Here is a 26,364-nt window from a genome sequence, read left to right on the forward strand (position 1 = left end):
ATTAAACAAACATTTTTTATACATAATTTAACTATTTTTTTATAAAAAAAAATAGTATAAGAAAAAACAATACGAACTATGAACAACTTTTCTTCATACTATATTAGTATAATTTTTTTTAATGTTGTAAGAATTTAAAAATTCAGATATGTATTTAAGATTCATAATTATATTAAAATAAAATATTTTTAAAATTGATACAATATTTTAAAATATTATAACAATTAGAATATATTTCATATTTTTTACTGCTATATAAATATGGCATTCTGGAAAGAAAATTTTTTTTTTAAAAGCATTTAAACTTATAACTTTTCAAGTTAGAAAAAGTGCAAACTATCTAATAAAATAGTGCTTTTATAAAATTTTATATCTGATTTCTTGAAAAATAAAGCTGATTTGAGTCAATGAACCTTCCTTCCCTGATGAACAGTTATTTTTTAAATAATATTTGGAATTAGTAGTAGCCAGGTTATGTTGCTGTGTAGCTCCTTTTAATTATGCATAATGGTTGCATAGTAGTACTGCATTAGAAAAGATTTTTAATTTTGGCAATATTTTCAACTTGCATCTAATGAAGAAATGAAATGGAGGGTATGTCTGATGATAAAATAACACAATGCACCAAAATGCAAAATTTTTTACATTTTATTAAAATAATCTAATACTTTATAACGAAGGTTACAAAATACTGCTTTTATAAATATAACATAATATTGCTGTATTTTCCATGTCCTTGACATTATAAAAAAGTTGAATTCAAGTAAAACTTAACACTTCTTTATGGAATTTTTTTATAACATATTCTAATTAAAGAATTGTAAAACACTATCTAAAGTTGCTAAATTACAATTTTCTGATGAAGCTAAAAAAAAAAACTTTATATATATTTTTTTTACATTTTAAAATATCATTAACACATATATAAAACATCAACATTATATAAAGTGCATTATAAAAATATCAATATCAGGTAAAGCTTAATTTTATTTCTTTTCTTTAACTAGCTACATATATACTCATACAAACTAGTCTTGGTTTGAAAAGTAAACCTTTTTTATATTTTTCATGAAAAATTAAGGCTTCTGAAATGTAACAAAATGCTTCTATAAGAAGGAGCAAGTACAGAAGATAGCAAAACTTTAAAAGACATAAAACCACTTTAAACGTTATTAAACTATGAAGAATCTTAGAGAAGATGACTTTTATTTTACAGTACTGATTGTCAATAGAAACCCAACTGATTTCTTATTTATTTATTAGGTTTAAAGGAAAACATTAACACATTTTTCAAACATCTTCCCAAAGTGAACAATCAATCATATTTTTGTTTTATTTTATAATTTTATGAAGTGTCATTAATGCTTGTGAGATTTATTTTCGAATTAAAATTATATCATCTGATTTAAATTGATTTTAGACATTGCAGTTCATTTAGAAGTTATTTTTCTTCTTCAATGTTTTGGAAATGTAAATGCCCTTTTTTATACAGATAACGCTTTTAAACTTAAAGTTGAGTTAAAACAAGTTTAAATATAATCTTTTGTTATCAAAACCAAGCTTTAATTCACCATTAAAACTCAATAGCATTTACTATTTCTTACCAACAAAAAAAAAGTGTTTAAAAAAGAAATTGAATGCCTAAATCAATTTTTTTTACCAAAATAAAAAGTATAACAACTATGTTTATGAACTAATCATAAATATAAACAACTAAAATACAGTTCAATATTAATAATAATAATAAAATAAAATATACAATAAAAAGGCACTTGTGCTATGCTATAAAAATTAAACATTGAAACAAAACTGACCAATGCAATTAAAATATTATTCTTATATTAAGATTGGAAAAAATCATAGAGGGCTTGATTTACTTAACTATGTTGTATATGTAACTCAATAAGAAGGACTCACTGGGTATTAAAAAAAATTTGTGGTTATGTAGTAATAATATAACAGTCAAACCATAGACCATACAGACAGCAATGAGATTTTAAGTAACCCTTCATATACCATAAATATATAGTTTTTGAAGGGTTACTTAAAATACCTGACATATATACACCTGACTTTTAATCTAATAGCTTCCCTGCATAGAAAACTAGTTTCGTCCTATGTTGTTAAATGAGAAAGCACAGAATCGAGAGAAAAATTGCACATATAACGTAACACTCAGATAATTAAATATATCAATATCATGAATATTAAATAAAATTAATTGTTATACTTTGAAAGAAAAATAAATTTACCACTTTTACATAGAGATTACCAATTTTTTTTTAAAAAAAGGAAACATTGCAAAAGAGTATAGGGAAGCAGAAAACTATTTTAACTTGGTGTATAATATGAATCTAAATTTATAATCTTAACCTTTTCTGATACTACTCTTCCTTTTCAGGGGTCTGTCTAGGTTTTTCTGAGAGGTACCTATTTTGTGAAAATTTAGACATAATTTGTGAAAATTAAAAATTATATTAAAAAATCAACACAAAAATAGGGATTTATTGTTTCTTAGAGGATACAAAAATAAAATTTTAAGAAAAAGTATTTTGTGAAGGTACTGCTAAATGGTAGTAAATTTGGCCTAGACAGACCCCTGCTTTTATACTATGTATGTGGCTTGTCGAAGGAGTGTTCTCACATGAATGATTAAATCAACATTAAAAGCTGAAATTAAATGACCAGCAAACCTAATTTTAGATCATAATGAGTTTCCTTCAATGATAAGTGTCCCCAGATGATTAACAAATAGTTTCAAATCGGTAATGCTTTTCACATTAATCTTAACACTTGCTTCAATACATTTCTTTGCTCGAGGAAACTTAATAAGTAACTTGCAATCGATTGTTTCACCCTATAATAATACAAAAAAGAAAAATATTTACTTTTATGGGCCTTGTTTAGGTCTGATAAATTAAAAAAGTTATATAATGATTTTTAAATATATTTTATAATTATATGTACACAAATTTGATCGGAACAACTAGCACTACAAAATGTTGTTTGCGTAACTAAAAAGTATACTCTGACAGTTAAAACATTTTCCATTCAATATTACATAATTATTTTAAACATAATTTAAAAATATCCTATATTAAACAGGGACTGTATAAATAAATCCTTTAGTTTATGCTTAGCCTCCATAGCAGTCTTATGTCACTAGTTATCCCAATTTTTTTTTTGTTAAAAAGATGAAGAAAAAAAAAATTAAAAATAAACACATTTTCATTTTTATATGTGTTAGACAAATTTATTTACATAGAAATATATCTTCTAAAATATTAGTTAGAAAATTATATGATTTTTACAATGATTTAATATAGATGTTATAAATAGATTCTCATAGATAATATCTCATAGATTCCAGTTTTTATCTGGTACCTGGAACTGACTGGGCAATAAATAAAATTTCTACCTGATACTGAAGGAGAAAATATTCAGTTTTCGCTTTGTGACCGACATAATTTTAGAACCCAGTTATATAAAATATTAAAATTTTTCACTAACTACAAATTTTATTTTTTAAAAATGCAGAGCATGAATTCTGCAATGAAAATGCTTATTTTCAACGAATCTATTATTAAAATAAAACAAAAACCTGATTTTTTTAAATTGAGAACTAGTGTCTCAATTTTAAAAGTATTTAATATTTTAATAACAAAAACATTACAAATCTTCATATTAGTAAAATTGTTTCCAAAAATTGAATAAAACGTGTACCTGAAATTTTTGAATGCCAAATGCTTGTTTTTTCAACAAAAAATTGTTCTCACTAGGTTTCTTTTCTATATTTCGCAAACAAACACTTGTAGCTGGCAAAAGTTTAATTTTTTCCTAGAATAAAGTAAAAACACAATAATTAAAATAATTTATAACTCAAGAAAATAAAAAGAAGCTATGTTTAATAGGAAATACCTCATCTGCTGATATTAAATCTATTTCCATTTCATCTAAAATATTTAGAGGTGCTTTCATGTTGATAAATATTGAAACCAAAATGTCAATGTCATTCATAAAAACATCTAGATAAGGACTAGCTTTGATTATGATAGTTGATCCAGCCGAACTAAGTGGAATTTCTGTCGGAGATGGAGCTAAGTTTTCTGCAATAAAATAGTTTAAAAAAACTAAATACATTTATTAAAATATATTAATTAAAATAAAATATTAAAAATAATGTTACCTCTAAATTTTTTTAAAGTAAAATCTAAATCAAGTGATTTGTTGGTACATTTTTTAATTTCATCACAAAGCTTTCGGTTTCCAGAAAGTGTAGTTCTAATCTCAGGAAACTGACGATTTTTCACTTTTTCCTCCTTCATAAAATCTAAAATGATAATTGAAACAATGAAAATAGAATGGAAGAATAAGCCATTATAAATGGTTCTACTTTGTATAGTTTCAAACATTTATTTATAATAAAATCAGACTGAATTAAAAACCAAATATTTTGCTACTTGAACAATTTTGTAAGAATTCCTTCCTATTTATCATTGTTTTAAATCTAATTTTATATGCAGTACTGACAGCTGTTTTTAATAAGTGATAAATATTTATGAAACTGATTTTTTTTGTCCTTTAATTAACAAATATATTAAATTCCATAAAACAAAGCATAGCTTTTGAAACTTTATGTAGTTGAAAAAAATAAAGTTACAGAAAATGTCACAATTGTTTCCATATTCTGGTTTTTGAAGTGAAATTATATAAATATGCAACCAAACATCAGGTTTATTTACAAAAACTTTACTACAGCTACTTTTTTTCAGTTGTTCAACAATTTATTCTTTTACTGATAGAAAAGTTCACGAGCTATTAAAAGAATAAATTGTTAATGCTAAGAAATAAATACTAGTATTTTACAAAGCACAGATATTTCCATTTCTCAAAAATATTTCAGACTAATATTGAATAAACAATCAAAAATATTAGATGTTTTACAAAAGTACAAAAAATTTATATACTGTACTATTCAGAATAAACGAAGAAATAGTTCATAATAGAAAAGCATCGAACGGCAACATTTCCGGGCATGGGTACCTATGCAATTTTAATCCTGGTAATGTGACTTAACTTCCCTAGAAGTTTGTTACAACATTTAAGCGACTCCCAGTTGCATATTGTCTGTCTAAGCTAAGAACTCCTCCCGCCACAAAGTCTGAGGCCATCTGGTTCTATGGAAACAAGACTGACGCATTTTAGGGAGAGTAGCTTCACTTTGGGACTAACGCAATACACCAAAGAAAAAGATTCGCTTTCTCCCGCCGACCCGAGCCAAAATCACTTAAAAACAGTGACCCCGCACCCCTACTTGAAATAGTCATACCTCGTTACCATAGTCAGCGCCACAAGTCTAGACGAATGTCTAGAGGAGTTCTTATTTTAGACAAACTATATAACCTCTTTGAAATTGTACATTTTGTCAAAATATAGATAAAAAATGTCACAAAAATTCTAGTTTTAAGAGCAATATTAATTTCAAATTTGAAATCCCCACACCCTAATTAGGTAAGATCAAGCATTTGTAAAAATGCAACAAAATTTTTTTTACCCTGTGTTATTTTATATTTTCCGTCGTTTTTATTTTGATGTTGTGAATTTAAGATTCACTCTGCAGCTATTTTCTTTTGATATATAGATTCTTGCTGTCATAAATATTCTCACAGAAACCTTTGATATCAGATGTAGACAAAACAAAAATAATTTTTAAAATTAACCTACAAACTTTGAAAAAGTAGGCTTATTTTTACTAGAGGTGATCAACATGAGGATAAATAAATAATGCCTATTTTATATAAAACTTTAATAAGGTAATTATAATAAAAATAGCAAATTTTTTTCACCCAATGTTACTATTAAAATCTTTTTGATTGTCTCAAAATATAATTTGCTAAGTAAAACAAATTTTTATAAAATATTTTCTTTAGAACAAGTGTGATAAATATAATCTAACTTGTTCACATTTTACATATATAGAGAGAAATAAATCATTTCTTAATATTAAAAGTAAGATGTACATTCCAAAATTAAATTTCAGTTTTTGGATTTCAATAATGAGCCATAAGTGATAAAGAAACATTTTTGTAAGAAATTATAATTAAGTTTTTATAAAATATTTTCTTTAAAACAAGTGTGATCAACATATCGTAACTAGTTCACATATTATACATATAACTACAAGTAAATTATTTCTTAATATTAAAAATAAGCCTTACATTCTAAAAGAAGATGGCAGTTTTCAGGTCCCTTGTAGGACCCAAAAGTTATAGATAAACATTGTTTTTATAAGAAGTGATCTTTACCTTTATCAAAAAAATTTTGTAATTTTATAGACTAAAAAAATTTGGGTTTTGAGTCATCTTTTCAGCAATATTGTATTTAATGACTTAGCTGTAGAAATTTTGAATTGTGTTGCATGTCACTTTCGAAAAAAAAAAAAAAATTTTCCCATAATTTTTTAAAAAGTTTGCAGGACATAAATTTTTACATTTCACATCTCCCCATTGTTTGATAAGAAACATGGCAATACTTCCTTCAAGAAAACTCCTTTGATGCATAGAAAACATGAAAATACCTACCTGTAAGGCATCAGGCCTAATAGAGTTGTTGTATTTACAATTAACCGTTTGTCAAGAGTCTGAATAAATGTTTAATTTAAATTAAAACCTCAATGAATATATTTCTATTATCTTCCTTTTTAATCCAGTTGTTTTAAATACTTGATTAGAAGAAGAAAGGAATTTTTAGTGGGGAAATGGAACTAAAAATTCAACTTGTGGGGTCTCATAAACTGAGTTCTTTAGATGAAAAAATCAAAAGATGCTAGCTGCTACCTGAAATATATCATGTAAACAGTATCACTTCTTTGCTAAGATGAAGAAGGGGGACAGGAAAATGATCGATTCTTTAGTAAAATAGCTTGACAAAAATTTTAAGTGTGAATAAGGCAATATATTTACATGCTTTAAAAATGGAGGGAAACATGCAGATTTTTTTTAAAGGGGGGGAGGGAGAGAATTTAGAGAGAAAATAAATTTTTTTTTAAAAATTGGAAAAGTGGTGTTCAGTTTGAAGAGATTGAAAATTATGTACAAATGACTGTCCACATCTTGTTAAAGGAAGTGCCCATTTTGCAGAGATGGTACATAATGGTTTATTCAGAGAAAATTTATGGGAAATTTAAAAATTTTCCATAATGAGAGATGCCTATTTTGTAGGAGTGTCCATGACATGAAGTTTCACTGCATTTATTTATAATTTTTTTGTTCATTTTCATGATTTTTCAAATTCTGATGTACTCAAAATTAGTTTTCAAGCAACCCATCTATTTGTTAAAATTTTTTTAAATGTAGGCTTTTTTTGTAAGACTAGACGCCATATTTCTTAGAATAGATTTTTGTGAGAGACAGTAGCGATAGTCCCCCTTGGTCTTAGTAGCAAATAGTCACCAGGTGAGGCCCTGCACATGAAGTTTTTTTGAACCAAAACCTGGTAGTTAATAAAATTATAGTACAATATAAATACTTAAATAAATAACTAAATTACCTTGTTGAACTAAATCCAATATATCATTAATTCTTTTATTTTTAGTAATGTGCTTTTTCAAATTTTTGACGAAGAAACTGTTAGGTTCAGAATCACATTCATAAGCAGAATATAGAAATGGCCTATAAAATTTATAATGAATTAGCAACAAAGAAATAGAAATCAAATATCTGAAAAATTTCAATGAAATATTTAGAATACTATGCAATTGTTATGTGAATAATGATTGTTTTTATTTTTTGTGTGATGTTTTCCTTATGTCATGCAAAAAATCAAAACAATCATTATTTTATATGGTTCAGTTTCTTAAAACAGAATATTTTTTTGAAAATAAATTATGATTAAATTATCATTTTGAAAGGTTGAGGCCTGGGCATAGTAAATTAAGTGATGGTTAAACGTATTTTGTAATCACAGCATACAGGATTTATCACAGGCTTATCTACAAGTTTACCACAGGCTAATCTACTTAGTTTTCAACATTTTTAGGGGTAATAAATTAAGTTTTTCTCATTGCTTTTTTCTCATTTACTGGTAGTGTCACCAAAGCTGGTCAGGATAGTTGAAGAGACATCTGACATAAATGAACATCCTGTTCCTCAGGGCTTGGGATTAGGCATGGGGCTAACAACTCTACCCTCTAAAAACTTTTTGTAACAGAAAACAAGGTAGGAAAAAACGATGTGGCTCAGGTGAACAAGGAAAGTAGTATACTGCTGCAATTTGGTACTTTAACTGTATCACACTAGAGCTGCACAATAAGCTTTTGGTGACAGTTGATGCGAAGAAGTATATAACTTAAGGCATTATGCTCTTTTAAGGACTAAAGAGGTTGAAAGAAAAATGCTGTAAGGTGTTCCTTTTTTAATCAATAACTTGTAAATTTTTCATTCAACTCCACGATGGTTTTCTACATTGATTTTAAATTTCAGGTTGCTATGCGTAACAGCTTTCTTGTCTCAAAATAAAATTTAACAAATATTGAACATTTAAAATAGTGGCACGATTTCTGACAGTAAAAACACTGCATCCACATTTTTCCAGAGATATAGTTTACAGAATTGCAGCTGTCATCATAAGACTTAATAATAAAAATAAACCATAACACTACTTTAAAAGTTCGGCATTCCTGACATGGAATTACTTTAAAAAAAAGAAAGAAGTTTAACGTAAATACTTACGTGGAATATCCAAAAATAGTGTTTCTTCCCATTTTCCCATCAAATATCTTAAAATTTTCAGCTTCTTGAACATTTAGAGTCAATTTTTCACCGTTTCTAAAAAAAAATGTAAAGCTGTAATTACTCAAATATTGAAACAAAAATGATTGTGAATAACTGCATATAACACAATTGGTTTATTTTAAATCTATAACATATTATTTTAGCAAATAATGGCATAACTATGAGATGGGGTGCTTAAAGAGGAAAACAATTCCTGAAATAACCACAAAAATAATAAAATAATTGGATTTAAAAAAAAATAATTTAAAAATGTTTTACTAATTTTTTGCTTTTTGTTCACTTATTATCGATTTTTTTTCATTTCTGAATTCTGGTTGCAGTTTTGATAAAGAGATATGTTTTAGACTTCTTGATAAAAACAGGAAGAATCTGTCACCTTTCTGTACAAAATTCTGTTTTTTTTTTCTTCTTTTTTTACAATACCTTTTACAATAACTGTACTGAGAAATATCAGAATTTATGCCTTATGTCTGACAGGTATACAAAGTTTTTTACTTTCGGATAGGCGAAATCCTGGAGAATTTTGGAATTGTTTGATATACCTGTTGTTTACCGAAACAATGAGATTCACTAAACTGTCATTCACAAAATCCTCAAAATATTTATTGTAAAATGAAAATTTATGTATACCTGTGGTTTTCCCAAAAATTTGAAACGTGGGGGGGGGGGGAAGCATGATCTACTGAAGTAGATACAATTTTAATTCATACTCCTTCAGGCAATACTGCAGATCCATCATCACTGTTCTCAGATTCACTAACCAAACTTTTATAACAATCAGTTATTTCAGAGTCACTCTCAAATCTATACTAAAATTAAAATCTAATCCACTTTCCACCTCTGTAATCTCCATAATATTAAAAAATATTTTATCACTGAACACAAACCATGTGTATTCACAAAGAGCATAAGTAGCTGAGCTTAGAGATGAAATACATATCACAAATACATAGATTTGGATAGTGCTGACATCCAGTTTTATATTATAACCATCTCACCAAGCACTTTTCGTACTTGTGACAATAATTAAAAGTTAGAGACACATATAAAATGTGTAAAACAAAATATACAAATTGTTCTAAGAATATTGATTATGCATATTAAAGCAGGCAATCTTACTATATCTAAAGAGATAGATGGAATATAAGGCTTGCAAGAAGATATTCCACAACAATTTAGAACTTTGGAAATGTCAAAGTTTTTACAATAAAGCAAAAATGCCCATGAAAAATGTTCATCTTAAAAGCAAAATAAAAAATAATTAAAAAAAGTAAAATTAGTAGTGTAAAGTAAGATCGATAATTAGGAAAAGTGAAGTATCGCAAAAGTAGAATAGATAATAAGGGAATTTTTTTAATACAAATTATGCTTATTTCAAGTTATATTCTAAAATTCCAAAGATAAATATAACATAATTTGATAGCCATCATATCAACAAACCCTACCGTATATGATCAGGTAATTTACGACATGCATCAATCAGGAAAACATTCAATGCAGGTTTTGCTGTTTGCAAACATTGTAAAATCTCTTCAGCACATACTGCCTTTAATGGGTCATATTTTTCACTGCAATCCACAGGCTGAAGATACACTTGTCCAAACTGTTCAAAGGCATGCCCAGCAAAATAAAATAAAACTGAAAATAAATAAAGATTGAACTTATAAAATTATAAGAAATAATGCTTGTTTTAATATAATATTTTTATTTTAATAGAATAGATAGGTTTACTCCAATTAATTATAATTAAATATTAAAATGATGTTTCAGTATTTTAGTCGGAGATTTTACATAACTTAAAAAATTGACATTTTTTTAGTTTTTTTTTTAAAGTGAGCCTTTAACCCATTGGGGGAAGAGAAAAGCTTAGTATTAAAAATCTTTAATAGATAACTCATGAAAAATATCGCTGCATGATTTTAAATTAGACAAATATCTTCAAGTTTAAACTTAATAAAGTTTGAAAACATCTCTTTTTTTCTATACTAATTACAGGAATGGAACAAGCAGCATAATCCTTTTGGAGCAGAAAAAAGTGTTTAGGAGCAAATAAATTTGGTTTTTGGAGCAGATTGTAGCAAATAGTCTTTATATTCAGAGAAGCATAGTGATTGTAAAATTAGATTTTTGAGCACATTAATTAACATTTTATATCATGTTTAACAGTAGCTTGAGAAAAAATGGGCTGTTAAATAAAGAAAGATGTAATAGAAACACAACAAAGAATTACTTAAATAAATATATAACAGAAATTTACTTAATGGGTTTTCTGAGGAAATAAAATCTTATTAGAATTTATTTCTGCAGGCTTATAACATATTTTTAATTACACAGGACATTTTTTTTCTCCTGCTTCCACTTGTTCTTTCGATTTTCGATATCATTACAACACATATATGTTGATTTTCAAGGGTATTATTTTTGGACATGCTTTATTTGCTCTGATTCTATAGTAAATCCTCATCAATTCTTTCCAGTTGGCATTCTTAATTCAGATAATTAAGTACAATGTTATACATATATATATTATGACAACAGTGACACCACTTTACTTTGAAAAATATGTGTTTCATGACTCAGGATTTTCATGTTTCTGGCTCCTTTTATACTAAAAGCAGGACCTTATTTAAATTCTGAATTCTCCTTCTCTTTACTCATCGATCAATATACACATTTATCAATCTACCTATCCTCTTTGCACCAGCTGGCATACAAGGCCTAAAGTCTTTGTTTCCAAGCACCTCTGTCCTAAGACAGTTCTCTTGCTTCCTCCAATTTATTTAGCTTTGCTTTACATAGATCTTGGTACATGCATCTTTGCCAAGTCTCAGTTTTCTTTTTTTACGTTTATCATCAGGTGACCAAGTAAGTTCAATCTTAGTCGGCCTTTCCCCTTTTAGACGAAAGATAAGTCCAGCCCATCTTCTTTAAAAAATTTCCTCTTGAATGGGGGATAACTTAGCCATTATTAATAGATCTTTATTTGAAATAGTGTTAGGCCAGAAAATTATTTAAATTATTCTTAAACATTTGTTCTGAAATGTTTTCAGTTATTCTATTTCAGTTTTGCAAAGGTTCCAAAATTCAGCACTGTACAAAAGTAGGGAAGGAATAACAGCTTTACACATTCACATATCAGACGATAGCTCTTCACATTCAATTTATACTAAATTGAATATCGCAATCAAACTATTTGTTTTTATAGTGAATTTCTCCATAGTTCAAATGTGAGAATTTCACCCTATTTCTAGGCACAATGTATTCTTCTGAAAACTTAATCTTGTGGAGATTTTTGTGTTTGCAGGCGAAATTTTTTAAAGCTTCTGAAACAGGTAATTTATGATTCTTTGGCTTATATATTCATAGCTACCTTCTTGTTTATTTACTATAGCTCCAAGGTATGTGAAAGAATCAATTTCTTCAGAATTTATTTTTATTTTATCATTAGAGTTTGCATTTATTATCATTGTTTTTGTTTTATTCTCATTAATTTGAAAACCGATTTAATTTGCATACTTATTAAATTTTTCAGTTTTCTTAAGATCAATGAATCTAGATGAAATAAATGTTGTCTGCATATTTTTTGCAATGTACAATTTTTCTGTACAAATTTGGGTCTTCTCATACAGTTGGAAGAAGAAAAAAACTTTTTTGCCAAAATGAAAGTTAATGATATTAAAAAGGGTAGATCAGGGGGAAAGGGTTGTTGTTATAGTATATATATTAAAATGAATATTACATTTGAATAAAAAACACAATAAAACATTGATGGCTTAAAATAAAATGTAAAGTTTTTAATTGCAAGAAAATTTACCATAGCAACCTGGCTCCAATTTTGTGTAAAAATTCTTAAATGCATTTTTAATTTCTGCTAAATTCAAATTTCTATAGGCATACACTTCAAAGTCCATTTCTTCAAGAAGTATCGCCAAATCTGAGATATCACGTGCAGGCTTTTTTAAATGTTGTAAATTGGCATAGGTATCATTGGCAATCATGAAAGCATATTTGCCTGTAGCTAAAAGTAAAATAAAAATTTTATGTAAGTATTGATTCAATTGGAAAGGTGAAAATAGAAAAATAACAGGAAATAGGAAAATAACCACACAAAAAAAGTAATAATAAGATATGCAATAAGATATATATTTATTATGTATTGATCTAGATGTCTGAAAAAGGGTTCTTAATTTGGCTGAAAATTTGTGATAACTATTAGACTTGCATAAGTGTTCAATAGAACATTTACACTCATGAGATGAATTATGACTAAGAACAGCACACCTTTTTAGACTTTTGAAAATTAGGTTGAATAAAAAAAGTTAGTTAAAAATGAATATTATAATGGAACTAAAATATAATTTCTTTCAGGTTGGGAAGACAAAAACTGTATGATAAATTACTTGGCAAGACAAGATAACATTTTTCAATTAGTTTTCGAAAAAAACATTTTAAGTAAAAATGTAGTAGCATTATTAAGCAGAATGTAGTTGCTTATTATTATTGGGTAAATCTATCTGCCATGTTAAATACAAGAAAATAGATTATTACAGCTAAATTAATAACTAAAATTAGTTAAGAAAATTATTTTAAAATATTTTATGCCTGATTGCTACATTCTAAAGAGTGAGGGCTTTTTTGAATAGATTATACATATTAAAGCCTAGGACTATTGGGTTAACAAAACAATAGATCAAAAAATTCTTTTCAATTGCAAATGAAATAATAACCAAGCAAGATTTTTTTTTAAATCATGGCAGTTAAATTTATTGATTTAATTTTTCTAAAGTTGAAATTTTCCTGATAAATTTTATTTTAAACAAATGTTAGTTCATATATATTAAGCTATGTTTGTGCTTTAAATAATTATGTTTTTATAAAATAGCTTTTTAATTAAAAAGTCAAAATTGTTTATAACAAGACATTGTTATAACTTTATGTCTGAGGAAATTTACATTGGGACTGAGGCAAAAGCAGAGTATTCATTAATTCTCAATGAACTAAAATTATCAAAAGTCTATGATTTACAAAAATGAACAACAAAATGCTTAAATGCAACTTTTTTCCGAATACTCTTTATTTACAAAGAAAGGCATTTTTCTTATTTACATGAACAGATTAATTTTTTATGAGTAAACTTTATGCCTTTCTTACATGATTATTCAATGCACACATAACATACATTGTGACTAGAACCCCTTTATGCCAGAAAAGTTTGTACATTTTAACCGTTTTCAACTTTATTAACTGTTTTTTAACTCTATTAATGTCAGATTCTGCATTTTACAAACTGCATTGATGAGGAATGTATTAGTAAATACATCGACAACATAAACAGCAAGGAACTGCATGATTCATGGCGGGATATATAAAGGAACTCACATTGCTTATCTACACACAATTTTTGAAATAATTAAGCTAGAGGGATGTTTTTAAAATACTTTTTAATACACTCTTTTCCGGACTCAAGTCATAAGCCTGTGACCTGATTTGCAAATATAATGTAAACTAGAATACCATAATATGTGGTTGAATCTTTTTCCTCTTCCAATTCAACTTCTACAGTATTTGAAAATTCTCTATCGTAATCATCAAAAGCCAGACAATAATACTGCCATTTCATATCTCCAGTAACTGGATCAGGGTATAAATAATTCAAAGGGAGATCACAGTAAGTTGCACCTGATATTTGTCATACAAAAATAATATATTAGAGAATATATTAAAATTTAAAAAAACAAATCCTAGTTGTTTATCTATTGCAAGTTAAGAAAAGACCAAAGTAATAAATTTAAGTAATGTATTCATAAATTTCATATGATTCCATCTATTTTATTATTGAATTATACAAACATGCCTTTAATGCAACAAACCTGATAAAAGCAAAACATGTCCAGCAAATATTTAATTTTTGTCATAATTTGTGATATAAGAGACAGAATTATTTTTTTAAAAAATTATAATTTTTCTAGTATCTATATTTCGGAAGATATTTTTGCTTTATAATGTTTATTATATAACATATAATCAACAAAAATATTTATAAATTTTTAATCTTATTGGAATTTATATTTAATGACATAGTTCTTTCAAAAAAAAAATATTTCATACTTAAAGAAGAAACAAGTATGTCAAATCAATGTTAGAAGGCATCTGAATGAATGGAAAAAAAAGATGGCTCTCACTGGTTTCTATGGAATAAAATATTTGCAAGATGAAGTTGAGTTTTTACTTTTGTTTTGCTGAATTAGACCATCTCTGCAATGAATATTTATATTCTTACAATGGTTTCCTTCTAATAAACATACAAGAAGGGAGACATACACACACTGGCTAATAAATTAGAAACTCTAGATTAATATTTTATTGGAATTCTTTTTGCACTGCTAAAAACCAGCATGTATGAGAACATTGATACTACAAGCTTCTAGAGTTCAATAATGTCGAGAGAATACCATACATTGGCTATACAAACTAAGATCCTGTATATTTAAAGAAAAAAGAGATTGTTGAGGAATGTACCTTTCCAGAATGTCTCCAACAGTTTCAATTGTGTTAAGATCCGGTTTTACTTTGGCAAGGAAGGTATTAGAAGTCAGATTTTTGCTCATTAAACCAATATTGAAGGCTTCTTGCAAAATGTATAGTTGCTTTATTGTTCATAAAGTATCTGTCACCTTCGAAATAAATATGTAACGTTGTAGGTTGCACTTAATCTGCCAATATGCCTGTATTGCATAATTGCATGTATTGCCTGTATTTTTACTTTCCTTCAGGAAACACCAGGATACCACACCATGATAACCACCAGACCTTTGTACAGTGCACAGACCTTTTCACAGGTTTTTAATTCATTGGCCAGTGTGAGTATTAGAAGCAATATTAAATTTCAGATTATTTTATTTTGTAATTGCTCACTAATTATTGTTATAAAAATATTTATTACTTTATTATCATTTAAAACTGTTATTCTATATCAATCATCATTAGTGCTGAGACAAGGCTATCTGGATCATCTGAACAATGAACTCCTCCTTTTAATCACTTTACCTTAGTTTGAGTTTACTATATTAATTAACCACCTATTTTTACACTACTTTTGCTAAAATATGCTTTAAAAAATGTTATTTAAGGAGAAAAACTTTATAAAACAGAAATTTCAAAAAAAAAAAAAAAAAAAAAAAAAAAAAAAAAAAAAAAAAAAACACTTGGAGAAAAATTTGCATCATTTTATAAATAAGTAATAAAATAAGAGGTAGAAATTAAAAATTCACTTTCTTCTAAAGAGAAAGATATATAATAATTCCACAATTTATTTTAAGTAGGTAGATTTTTTCCTGGAGAGGAAGTTAAAACAATAAATAAATAAAAATAGTTTTTTAATCACTTTAAAAATTATGGATTTATAAAATTTTCTCATTTTGAAATGGAGATGTGCTTTGTTTCATTTATTATGCTCTCTCCTTTTTGAGCGATGGGCCACTACACAATTGTCTCTTTCTTCCCCTCTATTGAATCCCAATTTTTATAATTTAAATATAGGAATTTTAAATTAAATATTGATAATTTAAATAAATGTTAAAAATATTTTCTTAAATAAGTAACTTTATGAATATGCTTTATTTTTTTTTCCTGTTAAAAGGAATTTGCTCATAACCTAATAAATCTGCAGAAACTTTGCTGTAAGTGATTCTCAAAAACAATGTTAATTTTGTTTTGCTAACTTTTAAATAACTAAGAACTAATTTTATTTATTTCAAATACACATTCTGAATTATTTAAAATAATACTTATATGAACGTCAAATATGATATAGCTTTTTAATTAATATTTTTTTTCTTAGTTTTAAGTCTTCATTTTTTATTTTTTCCATAATAATATCAAGTAAGCAGAGAGAATTGCCACACAAGGTGATTTCAAGAATTAAAAATTTTTATTTATGTTCCGATTGGGACATTGAAATTAATTTAGCCTGTGTATCACTTTTCCTTTTTTCAAAAATGTTGATACTACATTAATTCAGGTTGAGAGCTTGACATTAATTTAGCATGCATTTACTGTAAACATTTTCTACATTGAAATAATGGTCTTTCATAACTTGCAATGGAGTATAGATAAAAATTTTGAAAATTAGAAACTAAACAATTACCCTCAATTGGACGTCCATTTTTGTACCATTGATATCGTATATTGTTGGATGACTGCTTGGGAAGTTTTGGATCCGATTTGATGTACTTAGCTCTACAATGTAATATTATACTTACACCTTGAGGAATCTTGCCATCAAGAGGATGTACTTTACTTTTGATTTTTGCTAGAAATTTAGATATTTGTTAGAACAGTTGCTACTTTGTACATAATTTAGTCAAAAACCATTGAATAACTAATAATAATTACCAGCTCTTTTCTGATTTTCAGATAAAGGCAGTGTTTTTAAATTGTCAGAAATGGATATCAAGCTGTCTTCTGGGGAAAGCTAGAAAAATATTTGAGTTGTAGTGCAATGAATGCTTCAAAATATATATCTATAAACATAATATATATTGAAATATACATCACAATCTAACTTCACACTTTACTTTCTAATTTTTTAAATATTTTAATGCCAAAGTCTTTGATTGACTCCTAATTGTATACATTTAAAATAAATTTCTTTAACAATGAATATTAATGCCACTAAATGAAAAAAAAAACAGCCATTAATACATAATTGAATAAATTTGTTTCATACCTTAATATAGAAGGAGACAATGAGAATAAAAAGCAAATAAAGTCACAAAAACAAACATATAGTTTGGTTTAATAATTAAGAACATTCCTCAGTGTTAAAAGATAGAATGTGAAGAAGGAAAGAGGAAGATGAAGAAAAGTTGCAAACAAGTTGCAACAAGAAAAAAATTTTTTTTTACCAATAAGGTATAAGGAACAAATTTGAATAAGAATCTCAATCTCCTATTATAAATTAAGAAAATGTAAAAGACCAACTAATCACACAGGATATGATTATTGTGAATGATAGAGGCTATAAAGCAGTATTTATTACAAGTGTTTGTATCATAAAGAATGGAACACAAAAGGTGTAAAATAGAGAATGTTTTTACCAAGTGACTTACAGACATAGTTAGGAGATGAGGATATGAATAAATAAATGAAGGCCATGGTATTAAGGTCAATGCAGAACAACATCGCTGACTACTGGCAGACCGAAAATTCTAAAAGCTATAATCTTTAATGCATCAATATGTCAGACAGTTTATTGAAAATTGTAATGAAGCAAAGATTGAATTGTAAACGAATTTTTATGCCATATTAGATTATTTTTAAAATCAAAGAAAAAAATATCTTAAATCAAGTTAAAATGTCATTTTCACTTTTGTATGTTTGGTGATAATATGGAAACTGCACTAGATTCAATCTTCAATCTGTTCTTTTAAATAGTTTCACTAAGTTCCTTTCCAAAAACAAAAATTTATAAGAATATGTAAAAGAAAAGATTGTCAAAACAACTGATGCTAGTTTATTATTATCTTTACACAATGATAATTTCTCTATCTGAAAATTAGTTCAGTCACTTTTATTTCATATCAAAATTGTTTTGTTAATTTACAATTTTTGCTTTCATATGGAACAAAGTTGATAATTTGTTTACTGGTTTTCAAGTTCATTGAATTTTAAGTGATTAAAAATTGGTAAATCACATTTATTTACATTCATAGTATACTTATAAGTTCTTAGAAGTTAGTTTTAAATAAAAATAACCAATTAGAACTATTAACAGTATTAGTATTCATTATTTATCAAGCTTAGTATTCCTTTACTCTTTATTTATTTATGAATATTTTTTTTAGTTTGCAAAAAAAAAAAAATTTGAAGTTTTTGAAAGTAATATTTGAAAATATGAAAAATAATTTTAATTTTTCTCCAAATGTCAGAAAATAAACTTATTGAGATTTGGCCATTTAACTAGATTGTGATGGATTTGATAGCAACTTTGATTATAATAGACATCTAGGAACAAAATAGTCAATAAAATAAATTGGTAAATAATGAAAAATCTTAAAAACATTTATATTTATAAAATATTAAAGGAATATTATTTTAGTAAAACTTTTTCATAAGTTGCATACTTTTCTTTTCTTTCTTCCAAAAGTGCAAAAAAAGTGGAAGGAAAAATATTTAATAGTATTTGAACTTACTGAATCTGAAATTGAGCTAAGAGTTGAAATGGAATATCCAGGAAAATGGCAATTTTGTGAAGACACTAAACAAATCAAACTCACATTATAACAAAAGATAATGTAAACAAAGTTAACTAAGATAAATGAAAGGTTAATAAATTGATTACAATTACACTACTTTCCATAGAATAAATTGATAAAAGAAAGACTTATAGGTGAGAGTATTTCATTAATAAATACAGTTTAGTAAGGTAATTAATTAAATATATTAGGAACAAAATTAGTTGGAAAATTTTTTTTTACCTTGTGACAATAGAAAAGTAAAAAAAGAATTAAAATTATGGTTACGTTCCTTTATGCACTAAGACACAATTTCAAGGATTTTAAGGTTTACCAACAAACAATATTTTTGTATTAGGTGGTATAAATAACAGCTATAGTTTAAGTATGTATTTAGTTATACTTGATAAAGTTGTGTCAAAAAATATAAAAAAAATTAAATACTAAGAATTCTGTGTTAAGGATAGATGTTATTTCTAAATACCATATTTCCTGCTGTATCTTATCATAAATTGTATTTCAAAACTCATTGATTTTAATTTGACTTATGATTAAAAAAATATTTGTAAGGGATGTAGCTTAATAATAATTAAAATGCTTATGTGACAAAAAAACAATTACAATCAATTACACTACATAAAATTATGAATTTTAAAGCTAATATTTAAATTTTTAAAATTATTAATTGAATAATTTTTGTAAACAGCTAATCACTAGTTTGACATGGTGGCTAAAGGCCAGCTTTGTGATAGACTTTGATTCTTTGTGCTAAAGGCTAAACGTTAAACTGAACTGCATTTTTTTCTGATTTTGTCTCAGTAGTTTGGAATACACTTTAATTCCAATTACTGTCCTGAATAGTCCCCGGCAATTTCTGAGCTATAAAAATCAATCCACAATAGGGTGGATAAGGAGCAGGATGTGAAGACTGGGTGATTAACAGTCACCATCTACCCTCTTATCTAAATTGTGACAGTGTAGTTATTGTTCACATGCACCAGTGCTGTCTGTGGAACTCATTAAAAAGATGAGCCTAATATACTGTTAAGATAATTCTAGCTAATTGCTTAAAACGAAACCAAAGTAGGTTAAAAATATACCTTAAAATTTTTTAATAAAGCGTAAAAGCTCAATTTAAGTTGTATACATTATTTATTTATTTAACTATACATAGCAAAACTCTACATAAAAAAGACTATCGATTCCAACCAGTTTTACAAAACAAAGTTATTAGTGAAACATTTTTAAAAATTTTAAATGTAAATTTTTATTGCCTTTTTTAAAGTAATTATTCTTTTAATTTCTCACTTCTTTGGGATAGAAGATTTCTTGAATAATTAACTACAAAGTAATACTAACGTAATTTTTTTTTTTTTTAAATCTAGGTAATACAAAATCCTTTGAACTGAATAGTCATTTACAAAGCGAAAAAAAATAGCGTTTGATGCTTCAGAGGATAACCTTTCAAGCGATTGCAAAAACAATGCTCAATTCTATAAATTTTGGCACTTCTCAATTTCAATGTTTTTATGTTAAGTTGAATAGGTTGAAACCATACAATTGCATAGAAAAAACATTTTTTATATCTGTCAAATATTAACTCTAATACAAACAAACAATAACAATGTACTTTTCTTCTAACCACGATTACTACAGCTAAGCATGCAAAAAACTCCTGAAACTAAAGAAATTCACATGGTAGATAAAGGACGATACACTTTTTTACAAGTTGCAAATTTTGTAATAGTTCATTTGAGTTTTGAAGTAAACATGATTTTTTGTTTTTAATCGCATTAGAAAGAAAACTGTACCTAAGAGAACTAAAATACATAAGAAAAGTATAAGATTTAAAATACATTTTGCAATAAGAAGGTTTTGTGTAAAATCTGAGAGTAAATTTTAGATAAATATAAACCTATTTTTAAGTAAAATAAACAAATTTTGACTGACTTTGATGATTAAATGATTTAATAGTTACAATTCTATTTTATGAGATTTAGAGACGTCAGTTGAGAGATATTTAATAATTCATATAATTTCTTTGAAATTTTTTTATTTTTTCAATGCTTGTTTAAGGATGCTCTCACTGATTAGTTTTCAAGTCAAAAATAGTGAAAACAGTATAAAATACAAAATAATAAAAATACCTTCTGAAACTTCAATTTGAACAAGGTTTGAATAAGTATAACTCCAAGGATCACTATTAGGATCTAAATTTGGTTTTGCCACAAGACAAATATATAAACCAGAATCCTCTTCCCTTTAACAAAAAAAAAAAAAAAATTAAAATTATAAATAAATAAAAAATAATAATAAATTTGACAATAAAGCAATAATTATTCTACAAGTAAAATTTAAAATAAAAAAATCAAATATACTTTATATGCTCAATCAACAATGTTTCATTTTGCTGTAATAAAAGTTCTTCATCTTCTTTAAACCATTGGTATTCTGGAGCAGGAAATGATGTTGCTTTACAAGTTACCGATAATGTTGCGCCCCTCTGCACATGAACAACTGATGGTGGTTCTTTGATTATTGTTATAGGTACTAAAATAAAACAAATGTGATTAAATTTCTCAATTTATGTATCGAAAAGATTTTAATCATTATTACAAAATTAAATATATAAATACTGATACATACATACTCCATAAAACAGATCTTTACAAATATTTCATAAAAATACAGCAAAAGCCAAAAATAATACAGATTTTCTTTTTTTCTGTTAGAATCATTGCCTATTAATTTCCTGATTAGCTTGGTAATATATAACAATTTAAAAGTTAAAACCTGTTTTAACTTAAAGGAAGTATCTGAGATGAAATTTTCAATCTTTTGATTACAAATAATAGCTGTAGTTTATATTATACTTACATATTTTAATAAAAGTTATATTGTTATAAGAATTTGCTTTAATTTATATTGTTCTATAACAAAATGCAGTCAAACTTCAATATCATAAACTTGAAGGGAGGCACTAAGAATTTTATGATATTGTTTATCAAATATTTTTATTACTTTAGTTTCATTAAAAATCATACTGACATTTTAAAAATTGTATAATAAGCATTGACTAAAAAAAATGTTACTTCAAGCAATGTCAGTACCCTTGAATCTTCACTTAATTTTAAGCTTTGCTGAAAAATGCATAATTGTATATGCTTTGCTGAATTTTAAGCCTTGCTGAAATTTGTTTTGTTTTATAGTCTCCCTCTTCTAACATAACTATAACCTGATGCTGTAATCCTTTTAAAATTTTTGATTATTTCTAATCACCACACATAGAGCAAGATTTTTCCTACAGTAATTAATTAAGTAACCTCATTAGCATAAATTTTTTCTGTGTTCGTTAAATTAACGAATCAGATGAGCAAGTATTTTTATCTGTGCTTGCATATCTTACAAATTTACTTCTCTAGGAATGGGTGATTCTAGAGATTTCTGTTCACTCTGTCAAACATCCTTATTTCTTTTTACAGTTTCAAAAAATGAGTCATAAAATTAAATTATTCAAGAAAAGTTTTCAGGAAGTTCAAGAAAGCATTTTCATTTCTTCAAAAACTAGGAAAAAAATATTTGAGTAATGAAAAATATTGAACTTTTTTGTTTTTTCTGAGCATTATAATTTCCCATAAATGAATAATAATGTATTTTTGTATAATATATTAACATATATGTCATTTTAGAACTTTTGATTAATAAAAATAAAAGTTCATGCACAGCATTTTAACTTTGCATTTAACTATACTCATTAACGAATGGGATAAAAGTTTTGTTTCCCTATAAATGCTTAAATAAAATGTATTTATTTAAAAAAAAAATTTCTAATATACAGAGTTATCATAACAAAAGTATAACAATCTCAATCTTAACATAACTTCAAATGATAAAACTGCCATTTCATATTTTTGTGATTGATGACATTGAATTATAATCAAGAAGAATGGAATTCTCTTTTTTCTTAAATTTCTCAATGAAGTTCTTAAAGTGTTAAATTTTTGAGTTTTATTCTTTTAAAGTTAAATGGTTGACAGAGCTATAAAGGTGCTTATCGCTAGTTGCTAAAAATGCTTTTCTACGTAATAATTCCTTTTTTTCTTGGGAAATTAAGAAAGTAAGAAACAATAACAGATTACACCCCATAGAATTGTTGAATAATAACCGAAACTCTTTATATAAAGTAATTTTAGCAAGAAAATGTTGGTTCATCAAAGATTTTTTTCTTCAAAAATAATAGAAGGAAATTTTTTTAAAGATTATTACAGAGTTTGACTGATTATAGAGATTGCAATACTGGATTTTTATGAACTTGTTTAACAAAAGGAGAAATTACTGTTTATATTAAAATTGGAGCAGAAATTCTTTTTGGTTTCAGACTTCGAGATATAATACATCAAGTGGATTGAGTGTAGAATTTTTAAAGTATAATTTAAAAAATGAAGAAATTACTATTCATATAAAAGTTAAAGGACATATAAAATTTTTTCATATACTTTTTAAATGAAATACTTCATACCATCTTTCTTTAGAAGCATAAGTGCTTTTTCTAGTTTGGCTTCTTCTAACCATCGAACAAATTCTGAAACACGAACACCCTTATTTCCTAAATGAAAAAGTAGCCATTTCCCAGTGCTCATATAATGTTTATATGACTCATTATCCATCAGTTGAATCGATGTAGGACTGTAAAAATATATAAATAAATAATAAATAATTATAATAATAAGCAAATTTTACATTTAGTTTTAGATTACTATTTAAGAGCAACCTTGATTTCCAATTAGAACAGTTTTAAAACTTTTTTATTTTAATACAATATTACAAAATCAATAGATAAGAATGACACCCTATATTTTTGAATATTTCCAACATCACAATTTTAATCTCAAGCTACTATATTTTTTTATTTCTGGAAATAAATAATTAATTTAAACAAAACAAGCATAATAAAATGCCGATGTAAAATTATTAGGAGCTGATAGGATAATGTTGAAAAATGCAATAAATGATAAAGATCTTAAAAATGTTTTATTTGTTGTAATAACAAATTTATATTTATTTAAAAACTAAGTTTGACTTAAAAATAATCTGTTAATTAGCAAAACAAAAATTATAAAGGTATATTTACGTAAAGATAGAGGATGGAATTGATCGTAAGAAGTTATCTCTTGTAGACTTATTTTCTAACATTGTCTCAATTTCCATGAACACGTGAGATTCGATGTCAAGTATATTAGGATCTTCCATACTGAGATCAAACTTTTAAATTGTCTGGAAAGTAAGAAATTGTATTAACTTGAGATGATCAACAATCAATATAAATATGAGTAACAGTTAGATTTTACAATAATCACAAATAATCTCTTACCATAAAAATAAACCGGTAGAGAATTATTAAAATGGTACAATAGGATATGTATTCAGTGACTATAATGATATATATAAAAATACTTATAATTAATTTAAATATTAATAGTCAATAATAAAATAAACTTCATTTGCTTCAAAACAAGATGACATAATACTTTTGAAGAAAATTATGTTTTCTCATTGACATGTATATCTTACCATCTCAATTTTTCCAGTTGATTTATTTCATATTAATACTTATATTAAAATAAATTCAAACTTGTAGTATACAAGTTATGAATTATTTTTAAAATCTATAATTCTATTCTAAGCGAACTAATATTTAGATTTATTCCAAATTCCATTTTCAATAAAATTTAGTATGAAAATAACTAAATCTGTGAAACAAAGCTTTGAAAAATTTTTGATTGCAACTCTCAACTATACTTTGACTATAAACACTCTCAAATTTTTTCTAAATTTTTTTTTTTTTACCTATTTTTAAACTTTGATATAAAAAATTTCTTAATTTAAAAGATTCGTCTTTCATATTTGTTTAGTTCCAAACAAAAATCTAAAAAAATAAACAAACAATTTCCAAATAAGACTCACAAACATAATTCAAGACATTATTTAAAGAAACTGCATTAAATCAACCTATTATTAATATATCATTTATAAATATTTTATTAAAGTAAAAAGGTTACAACAAATCATTATAATGGGAAAAGTGTTTTTTCAATATAACATAACAAAAATTTATTAGAGCATTACTCATGAAGAATATACTCTATATAGTCGAAATAAAAGTTCTAAGAAAAATCAAATCAATTGGAGATGAATTATATTTTCTTTTAATATCTTTATTGAGACTTAGTTCTAAAGAAGTCAGAAATGAGAGAAGAAAAGGAAAAAAAAGTTTTACATGCGTATAGTAGAATAACTTTATGTCCTAAATAGAAATACATACAAATAATTATTAATTTCATTGGAACTGTATTTTTAAACTCAATTTACAAATTATTAATGACCATGATTAAAGTATTATCAGCTACAATACAATTTATTCATAATTTCATTCAGATGGTTTTTGTCATAAATAGCAGTTTTCAGCATTTGTTTTAACGAATTGCCTAACCTATCGAACTGATCTAAATAAGGTAACTAACATCTTATAGGAATAAACCTTTTCTACACAATGGCTAATTGAATTACATTGTTTTATTCAATTTGTTATTAATAATTTAATGACTTGAAAATAATGAAAGGGAATGCAAATTGTCACAAAACCGTAAAAAAAATTAATTGAATTGAATAATTTTAAGCCAAAATATTTATTCGCAACATTTGAACTAGCATTTCCAAAATAATGAATTAGAAAAATGTTTTTTTCAAGAGATTTATCAAAAGGGGACGTACAAATTTTTTTGAGAATATCAGCTAAGCAGTTATTTAATAAATTATTAACAATTTTATACACATTTGAAAAAAAAATACGGCTTCATGTTACTATAAAATATTTTTAAATTATTTAACTGAAAGACTTTTTAGTTTTCGTACAAATAAAACATGATTTTCTTTCAGATAACTTTAATCATTTTCACTTTCAAATTTTTTTTAAAATTTTATTAATATTTTAAAGCATGTAAACTAACTTGATAACTTAACTAAAAGGACACTTTTAAAAATAACTAGAAATATATTGAGCAAATAATCATCACTTTACTTCCACGATTATGACTTTTATTACGTCTCATGCATAAACTTCTTTCAGTTTACTGTTGATCATTTTTGTTTACGACATGAATCCCTTATTTTTGTACGTTGAAAGGACTGTTCATCAGCTACAGAATTACAGATATTTTTGATTTCAAAACACTATAATAATTCTTAAACATAATTTAAAAATCAGAGATAATAGTTATAACAAATATCAAGATTCAATTTCTGTAATAAACTAAAATTTTCTAATGTTTGGTCAGCAA

The 26,364-nt window shown here is 25.8% G+C and overlaps 1 protein-coding gene across 2 annotated transcripts; it reads right to left on the bottom strand.

The window, feature by feature from the left end:
* Window positions 1-1,393: 1,393 nt before the first annotated feature.
* LOC107443119 (mucosa-associated lymphoid tissue lymphoma translocation protein 1) lies at window positions 1,394-26,359 on the bottom strand. 2 transcript variants are annotated; one of them, XM_043043841.3, is made up of 17 exons: window positions 26,106-26,359; window positions 24,159-24,301; window positions 23,547-23,713; window positions 21,406-21,577; window positions 21,175-21,287; window positions 18,986-19,050; window positions 17,187-17,265; window positions 16,939-17,103; window positions 14,307-14,471; window positions 12,607-12,810; window positions 10,238-10,430; window positions 8,730-8,825; window positions 7,549-7,670; window positions 4,187-4,330; window positions 3,919-4,106; window positions 3,724-3,837; window positions 1,394-2,857 (listed from the first exon to the last, which is right to left on the bottom strand). In XM_043043841.3, the coding sequence occupies exons 2-17, from the start codon at window positions 24,275-24,277 to the stop codon at window positions 2,705-2,707; spliced, it is 2,259 nt and encodes a 752-aa protein (XP_042899775.2). In that variant the 5' UTR covers window positions 24,278-24,301; window positions 26,106-26,359; the 3' UTR covers window positions 1,394-2,704. The 2 variants fall into 2 exon arrangements, with proteins under 2 accessions (XP_042899775.2, XP_042899776.2); XM_043043842.3 differs by having other exon boundaries at window positions 2,555-2,857; window positions 26,035-26,178.
* Between the last annotated feature and the right edge of the window lie 5 nt (window positions 26,360-26,364).

This window comes from Parasteatoda tepidariorum, chromosome 7 (assembly GCF_982258835.1).
Source record: "Parasteatoda tepidariorum strain Cologne lab strain chromosome 7, Ptep-v5.0, whole genome shotgun sequence".
In the NCBI taxonomy this organism is placed as follows: Eukaryota; Metazoa; Arthropoda; class Arachnida; order Araneae; family Theridiidae; genus Parasteatoda; species Parasteatoda tepidariorum.

Bases quoted from the DNA above. Each gene is read 5' to 3' on its own strand.
- LOC107443119 (XM_043043841.3), bottom strand. From the start codon at position 24,277: ATGGAAGATCCTAATATACTTGACATCGAATCTCACGTGTTCATGGAA. The intron at 4,331-7,548 runs GTAATTTAGTTA...TTATCATTTTAG, and splicing joins ATTGGATTTAGTTCAACAAG to ATTTTATGAAGGAGGAAAAA. The intron at 3,838-3,918 runs GTATTTCCTATT...ACTTTATTCTAG, and splicing joins ATTTAATATCAGCAGATGAG to GAAAAAATTAAACTTTTGCC.